This window comes from Oncorhynchus nerka, linkage group LG20, assembly GCF_034236695.1.
Source record: "Oncorhynchus nerka isolate Pitt River linkage group LG20, Oner_Uvic_2.0, whole genome shotgun sequence".
Lineage (NCBI taxonomy): Eukaryota > Metazoa > Chordata > Actinopteri > Salmoniformes > Salmonidae > Oncorhynchus > Oncorhynchus nerka.
This window is the reverse complement of record NC_088415.1, coordinates 48,198,675-48,223,195: the sequence shown is the minus strand read 5'-3', so window position 1 is coordinate 48,223,195 and position 24,521 is coordinate 48,198,675. Positions and strand designations below refer to the sequence as shown.

Below are 24,521 nucleotides of genomic sequence, written 5' to 3'. Positions count from 1 at the left end.
CTATGGTGTTTTGGATTTTGCTTCTTGCCCATTTTACATAATCATTTTAGTGGAGTAACCAAGTTAGTTTGAGAAGAATAGTAAAGAATCACAAAAAGGAAATGTGTAATTTTACATGACCGTAGATGTGCCACATTAATAAATTAGTTTTTGTTCAAATCTTTCTGTGTTCCAGCACTGTATGCTGTTGGGAGGGAAGAAGAGCACAGACATTCCCCTGGAGGGGCACCTGCTATCACCCATTCAGAGAATCTGCAAGTATCCCCTCTTACTGAAGGTAAGGTCCTGCTGACCCCAAGGAGAATGTAACTCAGTCCTGCCTCCAAGTCAGAGGGGCAGTGTACTTTCTGACCAATTCATATTTCCTATTAGATGTCAAGATATATATTAAAAAAAGTCATTCTTTGATTACTTGATTTGAATCTGAAATCAAACAACCCAAACGGTTTATTTTTGTAGTTTTTACTGTCTAAAGTAAATATTAAATTACAAGAAAGCCAGTTCCACTGCAGTTTTTACATTTGTCCTGGTAAATGTGCACATCATTACCATATACAGTGGTCATGACCAATAGAGAACAGTTTTTAGTTTTGTCTATGTCAGGATCTGGTCATTTGTGATGAAGCCTATAAGCTACATCAATAATAAGGTATTATATAAAAAGCTCTGTCCACGGACCTATAGGATATGACACATCCTTTTGAAACTCTGATGCGCAACCGTGCGTAAAGACCAGAGCCTGGTTTCCTAAAATCATCTTGGTTCATCGTTAGAACCTATGGTTCTAATGCTGAACTTCGCCTTAAGATGGTTTTGGCAAGCTTGGCCCTGTGCCTCATTTCCCAAAGTCTTTGTATAGCGTTAAAATCATTGTTTGTGATCCAGACCACTTATAAAGCAGCCAGAGTGCACTGTTAGGCATATTGTCTGCCTTACCACACTAATAAATTGTTTAAGAATTATATATTGAGTTTTGTGTGAACGGGCAGGATCATATGATGATAAATGTTTAATTTGGGTAATGTATAGGATCTAATGTAATATTTGAAATGCAGTAGCAGTCAAGACACCTACTCATTCAAGGGTGTATAAATTTCTACATTGTAGAATAATAGTGATGACGACAAAATGATGAAATAACACATATGGAATCATCTAGTAACCGAAAGTGTTAAACAAATATATTTTATATTTCAAATTAGCCACCATTTGCCTTGATTGACAGTTTTGCACACTCTTGGCATTCTCTCCACCAGCTTCACCTGGAATGCTTTTCCAGCTGGAGTTCACATAAAATGCGGAGCACTTGTTGGCTGCTTTTCCTTCACTCTGCAGTTCAAATCATCCCACACCATCTCAATTGGGTTGAGGTCGAGTGATTGTGGTGACCAGGTCATCTTATGCAGCACCCGTCACTCTTTATTGGTCAAAAAGCCCTTACACAGCCTGGAGGTGTGTTGGGCCATTGTGCTGTTGGAAAAACAAATGATAGTCCACTAAGCGCAAACCAGATGGGTTGATGTATCGCTGCAGAATGCTGTGGTATCCATGCTGGTTAAATATGCCTTGAATCCTAAATAAATCACTGACAGTGTCACCAGCAAATCACCACCACACCACCTCCTCCATGCTTCACAATGGGAACCACACATGCAGAGATCATCTTCACCTACTCTGCGTCTCACAAAGACACAGCGGTTGGAACTAAAAATCTCAAATTTGGACTCATCAGACCAAAGGACAGATTTCCACCGGTCTAATGTCCTGTCCATTGCTCATGTTTCTTGGCCCAAGGAAGTCTCTTCTTCTTCTTATTGGTGTCCTTCTTATTGGTGTCCAGTTTTTGCGACTGCGCTTGAAGAAACTTTCAAAGTTCTTGACTTTTTCCAGATTGACTAACCTTCATGTCTTAAGGTAATGATGGAGTGTCGTTTTTAGTATGTGTGTCTAAACTTTTAACTGGTACTGTATGTATTTGTAACATTTTGTCAAGATTCGGTTTATCCCAAGCTGAATCTTATCTGGTACAAATTGGAAACACCTGGAACACTATAAACGCCAAGCCATTGTCAGACATCAGCAGAACAACTAAAAAGCATGTGGCTGCTATTCAGAAGATTGTTGCTCTCCATCATAACCGACGGCTGCGTTGGTGTATATAAAACAACCTGAGCCTGTTTCAGACTCACAATGATAGGGCAATAATACAGTAGAGGAGATACTCAAGACTGCTCTAACTTGTGTCCCTCTCAATCAGCCAACCAACCCGCTGCAACTTTGCGCTGAGTGCTTTTACTCAGCTGGGAGTTTTCTCGATTTCAGCACCAGGGAACTGGACTGCTCCCCCCAATGGAATCATGTGAAAATCTGAACATGCCCCCCTAAATCAGAGTCCAGCCTCAAGTGGGCCAGATGCACAGTTGTCAATAGGCCTATGGAAGCACCGCCACACCGGTGGTCATGAAGACAGTCAAATTTCATATGACCATTTTCAGCACAATAATTAGGTTTCTCCAAGCTCTGATGATGCTGCTGGTCATTAGTAGCCTACCAAACTTGTTAACTGACTGGTACTCAGCACTCTATTGTCCCTCTAATCACTCTGACATCAATGCAAATGTAATCTAAAATCTGATCAAACACTTCATGAGAGCCCATGAGCTCATTTTGCACAACATTTCTATAGGCTATGCAATTGTGTAAGAAAACAGCGTGATGGCCTCTATTAAAGAGACGAGGATCGAATCAGCTTTCTATAGGCTAGGCTTACTATATTTATTTCTCAACTTTCCTAATATTGAGCACATTGCTTCTCTTTACAACAAGAGTATAAAATAAATACAGCTATTCTGTTTCGAGACAGGTGCATGATATTGGTCCATTCTAAATCAAAGTTTACACATATCTAGAATCCACCACCTGGATTCGGTCTTATGTAGCAAGATTGGAAATGTTTTTTTTTACATTAGTAAAAAGTAGTGAATCAGAGCTACAAAATGGTATATTATACACTGCATTTTTGAGGAACAATGGGAAAGTAATTCTGCTTTGAATGTTGGTTAAACTTGAAAACTCACTTTTGAGAAAAAGGCCTTTTGAATCTTATGGTATCTACTGGAGAGCTCTCCTTTGTCAACACCCATTCAGCATTGTTCACCCTCTTAAGCCAGTCCCACCCATCTCTTTAAGGATTCACATGTGAGGTCATGTGCTAAACAGTGAGTAGTGTAGTAAAGATTAAGACTAAAAGTGGAAGTAGCCTACAATAAGGAAAAATTATAGCTAAACTGTGTCCAGATAAATAAAAAAAAATCTAAATATTAGATGATGCTGTCGTGTCTTAGGCATCATTAAAGGTGAAGACTTATTTTATCAAATCAGTTCTCTGTAATTATTATTACGTGATTAAACTAATCATGTACATTTAATTAACTAAGAAGTCGGGGCGCCACGGAAAATCTTCAGATTACAAAGTTTGAATTTTCCGAATAGAACTCTTCAGATATTTAATATCTGATTAATTAGTCTTCTATTAATTAATTATTCTTTACCTCACATCAGTCTCATTCCAAACATTTGTAAATCGTTGGTTATCTGCACGAACCCAGCCTAAACTATGAATCATCCATACACCAATCATTTATTTACTAGCTAAATAATCACAGAAATGCATTAACCTCTTGAGTGTGCTACATGACATTTATCATGAAGTCACCCAGGTGTCCCACACAAGTAGCTCAAATGTACCCAAGTGGCCAAATTGGTGAAGTTATACATTTTGAATGGAATAACTATATACAAAATACCAAAATGGTATTGTAACACCCCCCCAAAATGGAGAAAAAAAACATGAAGAAAAAAAGATTAACATTTACAAAATAACACTTTCAATATTTGGAAAAACCTCAGTCCTCTACACAATATTGTGCTGCTGATGCCAGGTGCCATAGCAGTCTCTTTCTGCTGTAAAGCAGAGGGTCACCAAGCATGTGGTGCAGGTGATGGGGGACTTAATTTTGCAAAGAACACAACGACGCCTCCATGCTGTGCCCTTTTGGCAATTCGGAGTCAGTGTCACTGTGAAAGAAAATGTTCAGTTAGAATAGTTTCACATATGAGCCCTGTATCAACAGGTATAATAAACAGATATATAAAGAGTACAGGGAACATAAGGTTGAATATATTATTATAGACCTGCTAGATCTACTGTCGTATTTATATTATGACAGACCAGCTAGATCTACTGTCTATTTTATATTATGACATTTCAGCTAGATCTACTGTCTCCATTTCACTTTGGCCATTGTTGTGGGCCTGCCCGCCTCCTCCCCCCTCAACAGCCTCAAATAGGCTATTTCATGTGAGGCTGGGTTGGGGCGGCAGACACACGGATCTCACATTTCATTACATTACATTTTTATATATTGCTACTCACATTTTAAAAAATCACAAATAATATTTTATATTATTAATTTCAAACAATGGCATTGGCATGAGAAGAACTTACCAGTCCAAAACGATGTCCTCTCCTTTCAAAATATATTCCTCCATTTGGGAATCGCTGAATTAAACGACCTCCAACAATCTGTCTCACTTTCCCGATCAATTTCTTCTAAAATTGTGTGTATATCTAGACCTAGATTTAGCTTTCCCTGACTTAGTCGCCATACTGATTGATATTTATAAACAGCTGAAAATGCGCTTTACCAAAACAACGCTGTGCGTAACATGCGTGGCTCCTTCCAGTATGAAACTTCAACGGCGAATGACCCTCTTTACGCCAGAGTTTACTACATGGGTTGGTCTTCCAACACATAAACATAACATATTGCCGTTTACCTCAGCTCATTGGCTATCTACCCAGCTAGATTTCAAGACGATCAGTGGTCATTGGGTTAAAATACAGTCAATCAATGAAACAGTGGTCATATCATTGGTGCACAATGATGTCATTACTTGTTGTCTTCAAATCGGTTTCTTTCAGTCAATACGTCCCGTGAAATGACCCATCACGTTTGGTTGTGTTACAAACAAACCAGTTGATTGCAATGAAACCAAACATGACTGGAAAAGTCACGTTTTGTGTGTGTATTTACATCAAATATGTCATCGAAATGGAATGAGACGGAATTCACGACACAAGCGGTTCACAAAATGTTAGGCTATAAAAATGGATTTTATCAAACAAAAGACCATTCATTGTGTAACAATGAGCATTGGGATTGTAAACAGAGGAAGATCGTCAAAGGTAAACAATTTATTTTATTGCAGTTTGTCATTTTGTTCCGCCTGTGCTGATTGAAATGGTTGTTTTTTATGGGGCCCTATCCTCAGATAATCGCATCGTACTCTTTAGCAGTAAATCCTTTCTTAAATCTGACAACGCAGTTGGATTGGCAAGATTCTAGGCTTTCGAAACTTGTGAGACACTTGTATTTTCATGAATGTTTAATATGACTATTTATGTAGCGATCACCGTATGTTGTCGAATGTTATCCCGCTAACGGGTTCGGTGCGCAGAGGTTAAGTAAATGTAAAGATACCCTAATAGAAAATGACTGAAGGAAAATACTACTAGAGTAAAAGTCTAATAAAAGTATTTTGTTTTAAATATACTTAAGTACAATTATTTTTGATACTTAATGTATTCCTTTTTTCTTTTGATACTGATCTCAAATTTCTTATATTAAACCAGGCGGCTCAATTTTTAATTTATTTTTATTGACGGATAGCCAGGGGCACACTCCAACACGCAGACATAATTTACAAACAAAGCATTTGTGTTTAATGAGTCTTCCAGATCAGATGCAGTAGGGATGACCAGGGATGTTCTCTTGATAAGTGTGTGAATTGGACAATTTTCCTGTCAAAATGTAACAAGTATCTTTGGGTGTCAGGGAAAATGAGTGAAAAGTACATTATTTTCTTTTGAAATGTAGTGAAGTAAAGTTGCCAAAAGTATAAATAGTAATGTACAGATACCCCCCAACAAATACGTAAGTAGTACTTTAAAGTATTTTTACTGTAGTACTTTACACCATTGCCCAAATGCCTTCACAGCAGTACATTAGCTTACTCTATATACTGTTACACACGCATTTATCACATAGTATTCCATACATAAGTTCATGCAACCGGAGTTGAAACCTGAGTGAGGTGCACATGTACAGTACATAAACAGTAACCAGCCAAATGGTTACTTGCGGAGTAGCAATATGTACATGAACAATATCAATAACGATATCAGCGATAGACAAGGTAGTTATATGCATACAATCAGGGGTAAAGTGGCTGAGCAGTAGTATAAAAAATTGTAGCAGCAACGTATGCATGTGTGTTAGGAGAGTCATTTGAATAGAGGCCCTGCAGATAGTGCTGATGACTGGATCGCCCGAACCACACATGAACAGGGGAATCTATATTTGGAGATCCTGTTTCTGTCCTGCCTTTGACTTTGGTGCAGGGCATGTGACGTCTCTATAGCCTCTTTGTTACAAAACTCCCTGATCTTCTCAAAAAGGTAAGTTTGTCTAGCTGTGTCCAGTCCAGGTGGTGCTTGTACAGGCACACCATCTTTGGGAGGAAGGATGTCAGCTTTGTGCAAACTTGTTCTTGTTTTGGCCACTGCAGTTATTACAATTCGGGTCCACACGTGTTTCCCCAACTCCCTAGTTGGTGAAGAAATGGTGCATATAGTTGATAACTGCACTGCTACCTTTGCTGGATGACGTGCCCTCATCAATCAAGTAGTTGACTTGTTGTGGTATTCCTTCACAGCAGACACCAAACAAGCCACACTTGCGAGGAGTTAAAAAGTAGATGGGACCTGGCTACATAGGGTCAGAAGGATTGTAGATGGACCTGGCTACATAGGGTCAGAAGGATAATAGATGGGACCTGGCTGCATAGGGTCAGAAGGATAATAGATGGGACCTGGCTGCATAGGGTCAGAAGGATAGTAGATGGGACCTGGCTGCATAGGGCCAGAAGGATAGTAGATGGGACCTGGCTACATAGGGCCAGAAGGATAGTAGATGGGACCTGTATACATAGGGCCAGAAGGATAGTAGATGGAGCCTGGCTGCATAGGGTCAGAAGGATAGTAGATGGACCTGGCTACATAGGGTCAGAAGGATAGTAGATGGACCTGGCTACATGGGTTCAGAAGGATAGTAGATGGGACCTGGGTCAGAATGATAGTAGATGGGACCTGGCTACATAGGGTCAGAAGGATAGTAGATGGGACCTGGGTCAGAAGGATAGTAGATGGACCTGGCTACATAGGGTCAGAAGGATAGTAGATGGGACCTGGCTGCATAGGGTCAGAAGGATAGTAGATGGACCTGGCTGCATAGGGTCAAGAGGATAGTAGATGGGACCTGGGTCAGAAGGATAGTAGATGGGACCTGGCTACATAGGGTCAGAAGGATAGTAGATGGGACCTGGCTACATAGGGTCAGAAGGATAGTAGATGGGACTTGGCTGCATAGGCTCAGAAATATAGTAGATGGGACCTGGCTACATAGGGTCAGAAGGATAGTAGATGGGACCTGGGTTAGAAGGATAGTAGATGGGACCTGGCTACATGGGGTCAGAAGGATAGTAGATGGGACCAGACTGCATAGGGTCAGAAGGATAGTAGACCTGTAAACAACAAAATAACATTGAGATAAATTACAATTAATTGTCTCACCCCTGTCAATCTGTATTCACACAGCTCAGTAAAAGGTATTTGCCTGCCTCCATTTATATATACACTACCGTTCAAAAGTTTGGGGTTACTTTTATAAATGTTTAAAAAAAATAAAGATAAGCACATTTTTTGTTGTCCATTAAAATAACATTAAATTGATCAGAAATATAGTATGACTATTGTAGCTGGAAACGGAAGATTGTTTTAAAAAAAGGAATATCTACATAGGTGTACAGAGGCCCATTATCAGCAACAATCACTCCTGTGTTCCATTGGCACGTTGTGTTAGCTAATCCAAGTTTATCATTTTAAAAGGCTAATTGATCATTAGGAAACTCCCGTCTGGATTACTGCAACTCGCTGTTGGCTGGGCTCCCTGCCTGTGCCATTAAACCCCTACAACTCATCCAGAACGCCGCAGCCCGTCTGGTGTTCAACCTTCCCAAGTTCTCTCACGTCACCCCGCTCCTCCGCTCTCTCCACTGGCTTCCAGTTGAAGCTCGCATCCGCTACAAGACCATGGTGCTTGCCTACGGAGCTGTGAGGGGAACGGCACCTCAGTACCTCCAGGCTCTGATCAGGCCCTACACCCAAACAAGGGCACTGCGTTCATCCACCTCTGGCCTGCTCGCCTCCCTACCACTGAGGAAGTACAGTTCCCGCGCAGCCCAGTCAAAACTGTTCGCTGCTCTGGCCCCCCAATGGTGGAACAAACTCCCTCACGATGCCAGGACAGCGGAGTCAATCACCACCTTCCGGAGACACCTGAAACCCCACCTCTTTCAGGAATACCTAGGATAGGATAAAGTAATCCTTCTCACCCCCCTTAAAAGATTTAGATGCACTATTGTAAAGTGGCTGTTCCACTGGATGTCTTAAGGTGAACGCACCAATTTGTAAGTCGCTCTGGTTAAGAGCGTCTGCTAAATGACTTAAATGTAAATGTAAATGAAACTCGCAATATGTTAGCACGGCTGAAAACTGTTGTTCTGATTTGAAAAACAATACAACTTGCCTTCTGTAGACTAGTTGAGTATCTGGAGCATCAGCATTTGTGGGTTTGATTACAGGCTCAAAATAGCCAGAAACAAAGACCTTTCTTCTGTAACTCGTCAGTCTATTCTTGTTCTGAGAAATGAAGGCTATTCCGTGAGAGAAATTGCCAAGAAACTGAAGATCTCATACAATGTGTACTACTCCCTTCACAGAACAGCACAAACGGGTTCTAACCAGAATAGAAAGAGATGTGGGAGGCCCTGGTGCACAACTGAGCAACAGGACAAGTATATTAGTCCTCAACTGGCAGCTTAATTTTTATTTAACCTTTATTTAACTAGGCAAGTCAGTTAAGAACAATTCCTATTTATAATGACAGCCTAAGAACAGTTCTGCCCCTGAACAGATTTTTGTCAGCTCCGGGATTCGATCTAGCGACCTTTCAGTCACTGGCCCAACACTCTAATCACTAGGCTACCTGCCACCCCATTAAATAGTACCCCGGAGTCGCCTCTTCACTGTTGACGTTGAGACTGGTGTTTTGCCGGTGCGATTTCATGAAGCTGCCAGTTGAGGACTATTTATGATCGCCATTTTCCACCCCACGTCCAACTTCTCTCTTTTCCAACTTCTACATTCAACTTCCACATAATGAGCATGGTGCTTAACAGCCCCGGTGCGCTGGATGACATCTGAAACAAATACTGTTTATGTACTGTAGTACTACTGAAGACATTTTGACTCTTTGCCATCATCCCCTTATGGTCTTTATTCCCTACTCTCTCTCCCCCCACTAGGAGCTGCTGAAGCGGACGCCCAAGAAGCACTCGGACTACCCTGCGGTGGAGGAGGCCCTGCAGGCCATGAAGGCAGTGTGCTCCAACATCAATGAGACCAAGAGACAGATGGAGAAATTGGAGGCCCTGGAGCAGCTACAGTCGCACATCGAGGGCTGGGAGGTGAGGGATACTATCCTATTTTAGGCCATGGTGCTAGGATGCACCCTAAAGATCACCATTGATGGAGGTAGAGCGGATGGGAGTGAGGGTAGAGAACAGTGCTCGAAGGTGAGAAAAGGGGGAAGAGAAGCGTTCCATAAGGATGAGGGGTGATCGAAGGGTGAGAGGGACATGGAAGGTGAAAAGAGAGAAAGGAGGAAGGAGTAATATAAAAATGAGAAGGATGAGAGCGAGAGAGGGGTGGGAGGTGAGGAGAAAGATTGAGAGGTCTGAGATAAAGATGGATGAGAGTCAGATGAAGATGGATGGAGAGAGAGAGAAAAGGGCAAGGTTCTCCTTTTATATAGAAATGGGACATGTGACCTGAAAGGGATGGAAAAGGGAAGCTCTGAGTTTGGAGTTTTGTCATTGGATTTTCCCCACTCTCTTTCTAGCTCGATCTCTCACACACGTATACTGTACACACAGACACACACGCACGCGCACACACCGTCCACCTCATTGACCCCATCCCCACTCTGTCCCGGCTGTTGCTATAAAGCTTTGGCCAGTTTTCGAGAGTCCACTGAGCACCATTTCATTTTCCGTGACGGTAAAATGCTCCTCCAGCCTCCCAAATCACCAGCGTGCACAGTACATGGATAGGGCTTGGGAGTGGAGTGGAGTGGGGTGCCCAGTGCTTTTCTTTCACACATCCCTCACCCTCCACAACAGAGCCCATGTCTCCTGACTCCCCTTGGCCCCCGAGAGGACAATCCACTCGCTCAAGAGCCAAGGGAAGGCCAACAGGCACCCTGCCTAATGTCACGATGTCATTGCGGTCCCTTCCACAGATCAATGTGTTGTGTTGATATAGAAATGTGATTGTGGTTTTTTTTCTCTCTAATTCAATTCTACCTACTGACGTGGGGGCAGTTGGACATCTGCGTTTGCGATTGGTTCTCTCATATCACTTTGCATTGACCCCTAGCAGTATTAGGATGAACGAGTAATGGGACATACACTCTTGCGTATCACAGTCTCATGAAAGGCACTGCCCTTCCTTGCTCCCTGTAAAGCACTCCATCTTTAGCCCATTAGTTCTACTTTCTCCACTCCCCCACGTTCCAGTTGAATTACCTCTCCACTCATAATGGGAATGTAGTAGTGCGGAATCAAGACCCAGCCGCATTACCGTTGTCCTGATAGACAGACAGCCCCCACTATCCCTACATCAACCACCTGGCTTTCTGCCCAGTTAAACATGGAATTGGATTGATCGGGGGAAACCTTATGTCTGCTAGGCTGGTTGGAATCTATCTGACCTGAAATGGCACCTATTTTTGTGCACTATTCCCTATTTCAAGGGGTACACAAGTAGTATTTGAGAAGGTCCTGTCGCACACATTTCCTAGGTGTCAAAGGTCCGGATGGATAATGTAATTTATCATCGTAGTAACAAACCCCCACCTCGCAACCCACTCGACCCGAAACTGTTCACACACCTCTTGTTGGTGGAGAGAACATTAAAAATGCACAAAGCTAATTTCCCACAATTCTGCACATTTTGCTTTGGGAAGAGATTGTTTTTCCTTTTTTAAGCTGATTTCCTGCAGTTCTACGCATTCTTCTATGTCTTATGTTTGTTTATATGATACCAGGAGTCGAAGCCCGACCAAATAAAAAATAAATAAATACATTTTGGAACCTGCAGTCCATATTGATCCCATTCCGGGTACCGTTCCGGTCTTCCAGTTGAGTATGGGGGCCCTATATAGTGCACTACTTTCGACCAGGGCCCTTAGGGTGCCATTTCAGACGCACCCCCATACGTGATTAACGTCACAGCTGAAATCCCATTGGTCAACCTTTGAAAATCCCTTTAGCTTTCTTGTTTACATTTTGTGATGGTGTATAACCCTAAAAATACTGACTTACAAATGTCACATCTAATGACTAAATTGTGATGAATGGACCTAAAGTTCACCCACGTTGTCAAAAAGGTTAATTGGCCACATACCGAGTCATATTAGAGCCTTTAGCACATACTGGATGATGTTATCCAGCTTCTAAAGCTACAAAGCTAATCAGAGAGACTTTAATATGTAGCCTGAATGATAATGTGTTATGAAACAAGTTGAGTCTCTCAATTGAAAACGTGTGGGTGGCTTAAAGAAGGACAAGTGAAATAGCCAGGTATTCAGACGCGCCTGAAATGCGGTTTGAGAGACATGCTAAAGCGAACAGTTTTTCCCATTTAGTTTGACAAGACTCCTTGTTGGTCCATTTTCGGCCGTTCAACTTTGACATTGAAAGGCCACCAAGGTTTTATTTCCTGTGAAACCGTGAGACTGGTTTATTTTCCATAAGAAGCAACACAAACAGAAGTGTTCTTCGCACTTATCGTTTTCACACATACCAACAAACTGGTGTGATCATTCTAAAGTGGTCCCTGCAGCATACGCTCAAACCGGTGTGATTAGAATGCTTATTTAGAATGTCCAGTTTTGATTGACGCAACAGTCAGCATGTGAGCTAGCCACACTGTTTTTTCACAGAAACCTTTTGCACAAGCACAGTCCTTACAAAGTTATGTCCTGAATGTGACCAGTTTATTTTTGGATGCAATGTTCAGACATTCACAGAAGTAGCGACAGCATAACACAATCGTCAGAACCGGAAAATGTAGGCTAAATTAGTCTTAGTGCTAACTGAGGAAAGATTGACGTAACACAAGTGGTCATAGTTAGCCAACTCTCGGCTGACAGAAACTACAATATGAATTAGCTAATAGCAATTACTATTTATAATTTGTCACATTACGGGTGAGCTCACCATTTATCGAAATAATCGAGTAAAAAACTTTCTAGAAAACAAAAGTAATCCGACGATGTGGTAGTTTGTGTGCGCCTCTGTTTTTTGTGTCAACCAAAGATAGAGGAGACTAGATGAGTTTGGTCTGTTTGCGGTGTGCATGTTGAAGGAGATGTGTCAGCTACCTTCCCTTCATTCACTTCCGGAAGTTGACACGAAAGATGAGTGAACCATTCCTTCAGCTCCATTATAACGTCTTTTGTCAAACAGACGTTTAGGTGATACCCAGAATGCATTATATAATGTCAACAAACATGGCGCCACACACAGCTGGCAAATAGCTTAGCATTAGCTCATTATAATCAGTACAACTTTCAGATAAGTATTTTACACACACCATAGGAATCCAATACAATCTATACAAGAATCAGAAGGCATTATTTGTCAGCAGTACTTGAAAACATGAATAAAACTGTAAATACATTATGCCACATGCATGTATACATTCAGTTGAAGTCGGTGGTTTACATACACCTTAGCCAAGTACATTTAAACTCAGTTTTTCACAATTCCTGACATTTAATCCTAGTAACAATTCCCCAGATTTAGGTCAGTTAGGATCACCACTTTATTTTAAGAATGTGAAATATCAGAATACTAGTAGAGTGATTTCTTTCAGCTTTTATTTCTTTCATCACATTCCCAGTGGGTCAGAATTTTACATACACTCAATTAGTATTTGGTAGCGTTGCCTTTAAATTGTTTAACCTGGGTCTTTTGTTTCGGGTAGCCTTCCACAAGCTTCCCACAACAAGTTGGGTGAATTTTGGCCCAATCCTCTTGACAGAGCTGGTGTAGGTTGGTCAGGTTTGTAGGCCTCCTTGCTCGCACATGCTTTTTCAGTTCTGCCAACAAATTTTCTATAGGCTTGAGGTCAGGGCTTTGTGATGGCCACTCGAATACCTTGACTTTGTTGTCCTTAAGCCATTTTGCCACAACTTTGGAAGTATGCCTGGGGTCATTCACCATTTGGAAGACCCATTTGCGACCAAGCATTAACTTCCTGACTGATGTCTTGAGATGTTGCTTCAATATATCCACATAATTGTCCATCCTCATGAAGCCATCTATTTTGTGAAGTGCACCAGTCCCTCCTGCAGCAAAGCACCCCCACAACATGATGCTGCCACCCCAGTGCTTCACGGTTGGGATGGTGTTCTTCAGCTTGCAAGCTTCCCCCTTTTTCCTCCTACCATAACGATGGTCATTATGGCCAAACAGTTCTATTTTTGTTTTATCAGACCAGAGGACATTTCTCCAAAAAGTACAATTTTTGTCCCCATGTTCAGTTGCAAACCGTAGTCTGCCTTTTTGTATGGCGGTTTTGGAGCAGTGGCTTCTTCCTTGCTGAGCGGCCTTTCAGGTTATGTCGATATAGGACTCGTTTTACTGTGGATATAGACACTCTTGTACCCGTGTCCTCCAGCATCTTCACAAGGTCCTTTACTGTTGTTCTGGGATTGATTTGCACTTTACGTACCAAAGTACGTTCATCTCTAGGAGACAGAACGTGTCTCCTTCCTTAGCGGTATGACAGCTGCGTGGTCCCATGGTGTTTATACTTGCGTACTATTCTTGTACAGATGAACGTGGTACCTTCAGGCGTTTGGAAATTGTTCAAGGATGAACCAGACTTGTGGAGGTCTACAAAAAAAATTCTGAGGTCTTGGCTGATTTCTTTTGATTTTCACATGATGTTATGGAAAGATGCACCGAGTTTGAAGGTAGGTCTTGAAATACATCCACAGGTACACCTCCAATTGACTCAAATTATGTCAATTAGCCTATCGGACGCTTCTAAAGCCATGACATCATTTTTTCCCCAGGCCTTTTAAAGGCACAGTCAACTTAGTGTGTGTAAACTTCTGATCTACTGGAATTATGATACAGTAAATTTTAAGTGAAATAATCTGTCTGTAAACAATTGTTGAAGAAATTACTTGTCATACACAAAGTAGATGTCCTAACCGACTTGCCAAAACTATAGTTTGTTAACAAGCCATTTGTGGAGTGGTTGAAAAACAGTGTTTGTAAACTTCCGACTTACATACATACATACATACATACATACATACATACAGTACAAGTCAAAAGATTGACACACCTACTCATTCCAGGGTTTTGACTGTTTTCTACATCAAAACTATGAAATTACATTCAATGTTGCCTTGATGTCAGCTGTGCACATTGTTGGCAGTCACCTGGAATGCATTTCAATTAACAGGTGTGCCTTGTTAAGTTAATTTGTTGAATTTATTCCTTAATGCATTTGAGCCAATCAGTTGTGTTGTGACAAGGTAGGGGTGGTATTCAGAAGATAGCCCTATTTGGTAAAAGACCAAGTCCATTTTATGGCAAAATCAGCTCAAATAAGCAAAGAGAAATGACAATCCATCATTACTTTAAGACATGAGGGTCAGTCAATCAAGAACTCTGATAGTTTCTTCAAGTGCAGTCTCTCAAACTATCAAGCGCTATGATGAAGCTGGCTCTCATGAGGACTGCCACAGGAAAGGAAGACCCAGAGTTACCTCTGCTGCAGAGTATAAGTTCATTAGTTATCTGCACCTCAGATTGCAGCCCAAATAAATGCATCAGAGTTAAAGTAACCGACACATCTCAACATCAACTGTTCTGAGGAGACTGCGTGAATCAGGCCTTCATGATGGAATTGCTGCAAAGAAACCACTACTAAAGGACACTGATAATAAGAAGAGACTTGCGTGCGCCAAGAAACACGAGCGATGAACATTAGACTGGTGGAAATCTGTCCTTTTGGTCTGATGAGACAAAATTTGAGATTTTTGGTTCCAACTACTGTGTCTTTGTGAGACGCAGAGTAGGTGAACGGAGTATCTCTGCATGTGTGGTTTCCACAGTGAAGCATGGATGAGGCGAGTCCAGGCTCTGTCGCAGCCGGCCGCGACCGGGAGACCCATGGGAAGGCGCACAATTGTCCCAGCGCCGTCCGGGTTAGGGGAGGGTTTGGCCGGAAGGGATGTTCTTGTCCCATCGTGCACTAGTGACTCCTGTGGCTGCATCGTTGAGAGCATCTTGACTGGCTGCATCACCGTTTGGGATGGCAACCGCTTGGCATCTTACCACAAGGCCCAGTACATCAATTGGGCCGAGTTCCCTGCCATCCAGGACCTCTATACCAGGCGGTGTCTGACGATGTTCCAAAACTACAGTCACCCAAGTCCGACTGTTCCATCTAGATTTTTTGATGCACCAAATCTGGAACCGACAGGACCCTGAACAGCTTCCACACCCAAGCCATAAGACTGCTAAATAGTTAACTAAATAGCTAGCCTATTTGTATTGACCATTTTTTGCACTAACTCTAACCCAAGTTAACGTTACTAACATTGTATTTATCCCTTGTGTTTATTATTTTTTAAATGTTCCTCTGCATTGTTGGGAAGGGCCCATAAGTAAGCATTTCACTTCTAGTCTACACCTGTTGTTTACGAAACATGTGACAAATACGATTTGATTTGAGAGATTGACGGGCACCAGTGATCTAATTGCCACCCTCTCTTGACTGTCAGGGCACCAATCTGACTGACATCTGCACCGAGCTGCTGCTCCACGGCAACCTGCTCAAGATCTCCGCCGGCAACATCCAAGAGAGAGTCTTCTTCCTGTTTGACAACCTCCTGGTCTACTGCAAGAGGAAGTCCAGGTGAGATTGGGTAGGAAGGGAAGGAGTGACGGAGTCATGCACCTCGGGAAAGTGGCAGGAATGTGTTTTCATTCATTGACGAGAAGTCACCATAGAAAGAAGCCAGACGTGGGAAAACTGAGTAAATCGCCAAATCCTGTTTGTGTAGTGTGTACCAAGCTCATTTTATATGCAAGTCAAACTAACGTGTGTGTGTGTGTGTGTGCATACTTGCGCCTGTGTGTGCTTGAGCACTGTATAATTGTTGTTTTTCCAAAGTTGCCAACACATTTTTTTTCTGAGCAGGAGTAACACATTTTCACAATTTTATGTTAAATTTCGTAGGGTAACTGGGAAGAAATCCACAAAGAGGACCAAGTCCATCAATGGCCCCCTGTATGTGTTCAGAGGAAGAATCAACACAGAGGTGATGGAAGTGGAAAACGTTGAGGATGGAACAGGTTCGTGCCAGCCCCACCAGTCATCAGTTCATATAGGAGCATCCATCCATCCCTCTTTTCATTCATCCATTCAGTCATTTTCTTTCTTTCTCGATTAGCTGGTAGAGTAGATTATACAAAGCTAATGAGTGTTGACAATTTGGGTGTGGCAATAAAATCTTGCGTAGGTTTTTCTTGTTTGAACTGCTTACAAACGGTCAGGTGACTATATGAATCTGCTGTCTGCACATTGGTTCAGAGCGGATGCACCGACCTGCATTTCACACCTTTGAACTACTGGGATGCATGCTGTTGCAAGAACTCGCACTTACCAATTTATAACACTGTTTTGCTCATGTGGTTTATTGCACACCAGCCTGTTTTTTTCATGTCTTGTGTTCAAATAGTAGTTAAAATTGTTCAACTAATTTAGTTGTGCTTAATCGAGCTAGCCTGGGGCAATATAACCAATGAAGTAGCTCCTAAAATGCTAATCCCTCCATTCTTGCACTCTAGACAGGCTCAAGGAAATGTTCAAAGCATCTGAAATATTTCAAGTACTCTTTGACGCCCAGGTCTGGTTGTTTTCTCTGAGTGGGTTTATAGTTGTAGCTGTAGGCCTTAGAGGTATGAATGCACGTCTTCTTGGGTTCACATGCCTCTTCTCTGTGCCCCACGGGTTATTTGCTGCCTGTCGCTTCGTACTTTCAGAGGAAATCACAAAGGAAAACATGTTCTCTCTCTGTATGTTTGTCAGAGAGACCGTATAACCTGATAGTGGGACCAAGGTCATGTGTCCTCTTTACACTGCCAGGTTAGCTTGTCTAAGGTTGATAACTGCACTTTTACACCATTCCATTGATTAGTTTTACAGTAATAAGGACAAGACCTAGTGGCTATTTTTTTCTTCAACTACATATTACAACATTGACATGCACTGACAACTGCAGCTAGACAACATGTAAACAAACAACAAAGCGAAGGCCAGTTCCTTGTTCGTAAGGAGACCTTTTTAGGGTGAGTGTGTGTATACACAGTCACACTGCTTTCATTGGATGAATGCAGTAGCATCATCCTCTTACATCTACTATTGTTTGATACCATTCCCCATGCACACCCAAACATGATTATTTCTCCCTATGCCTCCATCCGGTTTCACATTGCACTAATCCAACTCCATTACCCCAACCCATTGAGAGAGAGACACTCTGCTATTTTTTTCTTAGCAGTACTTACAGAATTATGGATATTTCAACTCCAGGGTGTTTCAAAGATAGGTGATGCTTGAGAGTGGTGTGGCTAGGCAGGCTGTATTACCTTCCAAGTTTTCAAGAAGAGGAGTATGGGGTGTGTACTGTACCATGGTCCCTTACTTGTTATCTACCTCTTTTCTTAGCTGACTACCACAGCAACAACTACACAGTGACCAACGGCTGGAAGCTCCACAACACGGCCAAGAACAAGTGGTTCGTCTGCATGGCCAAGAACGCAGAGGACAAGCAGAAGTGGCTCGACGCCATCTTGAGGGAACGAGAGCAGAGAGAGAGTGAGTAGAATGACAAGGGGGATGTCACTCACACTCCTTCTCTCCCACCTCCATGGAGTGTGTGAAAGAATGCTCTCATGTTTTCTGGTTGTGCTGGCTGACCTCCTCGACTGATGCAGTATCTCAGCAATGCTACGCTACGTGTTGCTAACACAATAATGCTTCAGATAAACAAATGGTTAGCGTTGCAAGAGGGAACAAAATAATTCCTCCTGGCTGTTGTGAGAGCTCCAATTGTCGCACGCAGGCATGCAAATTAATTGGTGCATCACTAGAACTGTTGTGTTATGCTTATGGTATGTGGATTATGATGCAGTATGTCTTTACTACCCAGAGTCTCTCTAGCTAGCTAGCATTTGTTTCATAAATAAAGTCTTTAAGATCATGACGTGATGACCTAGACCTGCGTTGCCAAATGTATGCAGGTGAGAGCCTAGAGTTTAACATTCAAAGAAATGAGCCAGTCGCCTCATGCGACGCAGTACGAGACCATGTTTTCGAATCAACACCCCTGAGAGAGCACTTTCTGGAGCAGTTCATTCACAAACAAATTTGAGATGTGCAAAAAAACAGACTATTCGCCAGAGCCCGAAAAAGAGCAGTAGCAGCAGCTTTGCCAGAAACCGTAACGCACCAAGCGTGCCAATAAAGCTTGAAAGGCTTTTGCAGGATTCTGTGGCTGTAGGCATGCCTGGTGATACCTGATAGCATTGGAGGCAGAAATCACAACAGCTTTCCCCAAACTGCATGCAAATGGCAATGACTCAACTTAAACAGCCAAGGGTTTTGAACAAATAGCCACACCTGGTTCTAGCTGTGTACAACAATATTGAATATTTGAAATGTAGCGAATGAGCCTAACGCATGGCCTTGAGTGAGCGGTCACAGCATGTCATGGTATCAGTACCTGATCCTGTGGCTACAGTCGAGAAGTGGAGCTTTCCAGAGTACCAAGGGACATTCTGGGTATCCGGTTATGCTAGGCGGAAGTTGACCTGAGGCTAATAGATACCAGATCAGTCACAGTGCAGCCGACCCCAACCCCAACCCCCCTCCCTGAAACCCCCGGCCTAGCCCACATCTGGAAGGTTTGACCATGGCCATTAGATCCACGGCACATCCCTTTCATCCCTGTTTTACTATTGATACCTGACCCATTGTTGGATTCCAGTTCCCGCAGCACACCTCTTTAAAAGGGTTTTGGTTGTGGCCCCTTTAAATACTCCCAAGACAGATCAATTTGTTTTGGCCCTGGCAGCTGGATGGGTCTGAGATCGTCTTATCAAAGATTTTGTGGCGATAGAGGGAAAATGAGTGGGCTAGCATGTAAGCCGGTTAGTCTGTGCCTGTGAGAGTGGGAAGAGGGGGTCTCTCGTCAGGCACTGACAGCTGGGGCAGCAGCCCGGGGTTGGGGCCCCCTGCACCAGGACCAGACCCCAGTCTGTCCAATGGCACTCTTTGTTTGAATCTACTCCAGCTCCTGTCAAGTGTAATCCAACCCCACCTCCATCAGCGGCACCCAGCTCTGGCACACCCGCAAATTGAGTTGGAATCCCATGGTTTAGCAGGACAGTGGAATTTAGCCAATCAGAGAGCCTGATGATGGAGCTTCAAGGTTCAGAGAGCCCAACCGTGTAGTTTAGCAGCTCAGAGAGCCCCACGGTAGAGTTTAGAACAGAGCTAGTTTTACCTACAGTATATGGTTTGGTAGCTCTGTGAGCATGGTCAACCTTCAACGGCTCAACATCAACTCTTGTTTTGAATTGCCTCTACATGTTTTTCATAATTTAACATTATTACTCATCTCAGTTGTGTTGCAGCTTGGTAAGCATAACTGCTGCTCTACACCAAAGATATAAACGCTCAGTGATGCCACAGTACATTAGCAGGCGAGTGTCGATACAGTACATTGGCAGGCGAATGTCGATACAGTACATTGGCAGGCGAATGTCGATACTGTACATTGGCAGGCGAGTGTCGATACAGTACATTGTTCGAGACCTAGACAGATTAACATCTGGATTTCCATCCGAAGGAGGTGGCATACGCCCCTGTACCGTGCCAGACTCCCCAACGAGGCCCTGCAGGCAGGGGCATTGCGTCTTCTGACAGCCCCGTGACAGCCTCTCCCCCTTGGGGGCTGAAACGCGTAGACGTCAGAGGGCTGACTGGAGGAAATGGTGGTGTCCCTCAGGGTTAGGTGTTGGGCCTTGTTTTTTTGACTGCTGTGACTGCTGCAGCCCCCCTGTGCAAGTCATGGGAATCAGCATGGCTTGTTATGCAGTGAGAGGAGGGTTGCAGCCTTTCTCTCGTTCACTCTCTCACCACACAGGGATTTATCTTTACCCCTATATTTTCTCCCCTTTCTTTCCTGCGTCTGAAAATCCAATTTCACAGTTGGGTTAGACAAATATTGATTGCAGTTTCTAACACCTTAGGCTTTCAATAATAACCAGGCTCATGAACTTCATATGCAAAATGCTTTGGTGTCTGACCCCTTGAGTTTTTCTCTGTTGGTAACAGGTCTGAAGCTTGGGATGGAGCGGGATGCCTACGTTATGATCGCCAAGAAAGGCGAGAAGCTTTACCATATGATGATGACCAAGAGCCGCCACCTGATCAAGGACCGGCGCCGAAAGTTGACTACCGTGCCCAAGTGCTTCATGGGAAAGTGAGTTCTTTCCCACGGAATAATTAACTGATGAGGGAGGTGTCTGGGAATTGTTTTCCTCCCTGTGTTGGGAGCCAAGCACTTTGTCTTTGGAGGCGACAGTTCCCAACGAATACAGAAAGAGCTTCATTAGAGAAGAGACCTTCCCTTTAACTGCCAGAGTATAATTTGGAACACCCTCCCCTCAAGGTGTGTCTGTGAATTAGCATGAACACACATGCTACAGGAATCATACATTTACCCTGCTTTCACAGTTATACGCACAAACCCACACACACACACTTTGGCATGAACACACATGTGGGGATCACACGTTTAGTCTGCTTCCACAGCAGGGAACACGCAAACATTGCATGAACACACATACAGTGGCAAGAAAAAGTATGTGAACCCTCTGGAATTACCTGGATTTCTGCATAAATTGGTCATAAAATTTGATATGGTTTTCATCTTAGTCACAACAATAGACAAACACAGTCTGCTGAAACTAATAGCACACAAACAAGAATATGTTTTCATGTCTTTATTGAACACACCGTGTAAACATTCACAGTGCAGGGTGCAAAAGTATGTGAACCCTTGGATTTAATAACTGGTTGACCCTCCTTTGGCAGCAATAACCTCAACCAAACATGTTCTGTAGTTGTGGATCAGACCTGTACAATGGTCAGGAGGAATTTTGGTCCATTCCTCTTTACAAAACTGTTTCAGTTCAGCAATATTCTTGGGATGTCTGGTGTGAACTGCTCTCAAGGTCATGCCACAGCATTTTAAATTGGGTTGAGGTCAGGACTCTGACTGGGCCACTCCAGAAGGCGTATTTTCTTCTGTTGAAGCCATTCTGTTGTTGATTTACTTCTGTGTTTTGGGTCGTTGTCCTGTTGCATCACCCAACTTCTGTTGAGCTTCAATTGGCGGACAGGTAGCCTTACGTTCTACTGCAAAATGTCTTGATTAACTTGGGAATTCATTTTTCCATTGATGATCGCATGCTGTCCAGGCCATGAGGCAGCAAAGCAGCCCCAAACCATGATGCTCCCTCCACCATACTTTACAGTTGAGATGAGGTTTTGATGGTGGTGTGCTGTGCCTGTTTTGCTCCACACATAGTGTTGTGTGTTCCTTCCAAACAACTCTACTTTAATTTCATCTGTCCACATAATATCTTGCACTCTTTTGCGAAATTCACACGTACAGCAATGTTTTTTTGGACAGCATTGGCTTCTTCTGTGGTGTCCTCCCATGAACACCATTCTGGTTTAGTGTTTCACGAATCGTAGACTCATCAACAGAGATGTTTCCATGTTCCAGAGATTTCTGTAAGTCTTTAGCTGACACTCTAGGATTCTTCTTAACCTCATTGAGCATTCTGTACTATGCTCTTGCAGTCATCTTTGCAGGATGGCCACTCCTTGGGAGAGTAGCAACAGTGCTAAACTTTCTCCATTTATATGCAATTTGTCTTTCCATGGACTGATGAACGTCAAGGCTTTTAGGGATACGTTTGTAACCCTTTCCAGCTTTATGCAAGTCAACAATTCTTAATCTTAGATCTTCTGAGATTTATTTTGTTCGAGGCATGGTTCACTTCAGTCAATGCTTCATGTGAATAGCAAACTCACATTTTGTGAGTGTTTTTTTATATTGCAAGGCAGCTCTAACCAACGTCTCCAATCTCGTCTCATTGATTGGACGCCAGGTTAGCTGACTCCAATTAGCTTTTGGATAAGTCATTAGCCTAGGGGTTCACATACGCATTCCAACCTACACTGTGAGTGTTTTAAATGATGTATTCAATATAGACAAGAAAAAGACAATAATGTGTGTGTTATTAGTTTAAGCACACTTTGTTTGAGTATTGTTGTGACTTAGAGGAAGATCAGATCAAATTTGATGACCAATTTATTCACATACTTTTTCTTGCCATTGTATTTGGATATTAACACACACAGGAATGACCCATTTAGACTGCTTCCTCAGCAATGCTCATGAACACACACGCGTTTTGCATGAACACACACACACAGGAATCACACATGTAGCCTGCTTTCTCAGCAATGCTCACATGCACACAGCGAGCCACTGGACTGAGCTGCGCTCTCCTTTTTTCTTTCCCATCAGTCTTTTGAATGCCATGAATTAACAATGAGGGCTGATTTGCCTGCAAGTAATGCATTTCTCATCATGCCTCACAGCTCCATAACAAAGTGTTTGCGAGATTCCTTTCAGGGGAAGGGGGAAAAAAGGGAGGAAAACGATGTTGATCACCAGGCATTCATTATGGAGTCAGTCAGCATCCTAACAAGGATTTAATGAGTTTCTTTAGAACTGTAAAATGTCATGTCAGGGAGGTACGATTCCATGGGCGTTATGTGTGGGGCAGTTGTCATTCTGTCTTATAAGGTTGAATTTTAAACCCAAATGAATTTGATACAGAATCCTACAATGCATATCAGTGCCCTCCCAAGTACTACTGATAAGAGAACTCATAATGCCAAGAACAATAACATTTCACACTGTCCCGCACCCAAACAAGCTCAATGCTTCCCCCCTCCGTACATCAAGCCGTCCATCCCCTCTGGTAGTTTTCCTTGTATGACATCCATATAAACACGAGGGGCAGCATTCTTCCCTCCTGTCAGCCCTCCCTCCCTGCATCCTTCCCTTCCTGCATCCTTCCCTTCCTGTTTTTATTGAATGCATCCTCTCTGTGTTACTGATGTTATTATAAATGAACATAGCTCACTTCAGGAGATGTCACTAAGTCTTATTGGATTAAATGATTCCGGTACAGAATGCCAATTTCACGGTGCCATTTATCTTCGTAGCTTCCTAATTCCACAATTTTTCAACGTCGTATTTAGGCAGTTGGTCGTATTCTTCTTTTAGCCTTCCTCTTTCTCAGCCAATTTCCTAATGCAGGTTTCTTTGCTCACATTGGTGCCTGTATTGCATCTTGGGTTTGGCAATGCACCAGGACAGTATTCATTGGCACGAAATGGAAGAAAACAGGCCCAAACATGAAAGGGTTACCTTAATTCTTATCTTATTGTCCTATAAGAAACACTTGTTTTAGTTTTATGTTACAAAACATTTTTCTATGTTTTGCTATGTTGTGCAGTAATGAATACGACCCAGATCTTGTGTATGCTGGATGTGCAAACTGATGTGGTTTTCACAAGATTAATTCATTTGACAGATTAGTATCTTGCACAATAGAAACAACATTTGCAATATCAAGTTCCTTGTTCAAGATGAAGCAAGCCTCATGTTGACTCTGATGTAGTATATCCAATAGCTAACGTAGATGACATTGTAGCATGCTGTGCAGAATGTCCGATACAGACACGTGTTCATATGCATGCACGCACACATACAGTACACACACACTGAGATAATCCCTTAACTTTATTGTACACCCCCCCCCACACACACACACACATATTACACATTTAGCCTGCTTTGGCAGGACTATTCATGACCGTTCGTTCGTTCATACATACATACACATTTGGCATGAACATGCATGCAGAGGAATCATACATTTACCCTGCTTTCGCAGCAGGGTACACAAGCACTCTCTCACATTTTGCATGAACACACACACAGGAATCGCACATTTAGCCTGCCTTCTCAGCAATGCTCACTCACACATACACATTCAGACAGTCGCTCACATTCACTGTTCGTCGTTCAATG

General features: G+C 42.7%; 1 protein-coding gene across 2 annotated transcripts in view; it reads left to right on the top strand.

Annotated features, from left to right (window-relative positions):
• Positions 1-24,521, top strand: part of LOC115102584 (phosphatidylinositol 3,4,5-trisphosphate-dependent Rac exchanger 1 protein-like) — a 139,119-nt gene that overhangs the window by 40,435 nt on the left and 74,163 nt on the right. For both annotated transcript variants that reach the window (XM_029622685.2, XM_065005553.1), the window contains exons 5-10: positions 176-277; positions 9,487-9,648; positions 16,053-16,186; positions 16,511-16,626; positions 18,002-18,151; positions 20,675-20,822. In XM_029622685.2, coding sequence (XP_029478545.1) covers positions 176-277; positions 9,487-9,648; positions 16,053-16,186; positions 16,511-16,626; positions 18,002-18,151; positions 20,675-20,822 — 812 coding nt within the window. The remainder of the gene's footprint in view (positions 1-175; positions 278-9,486; positions 9,649-16,052; positions 16,187-16,510; positions 16,627-18,001; positions 18,152-20,674; positions 20,823-24,521) is intronic.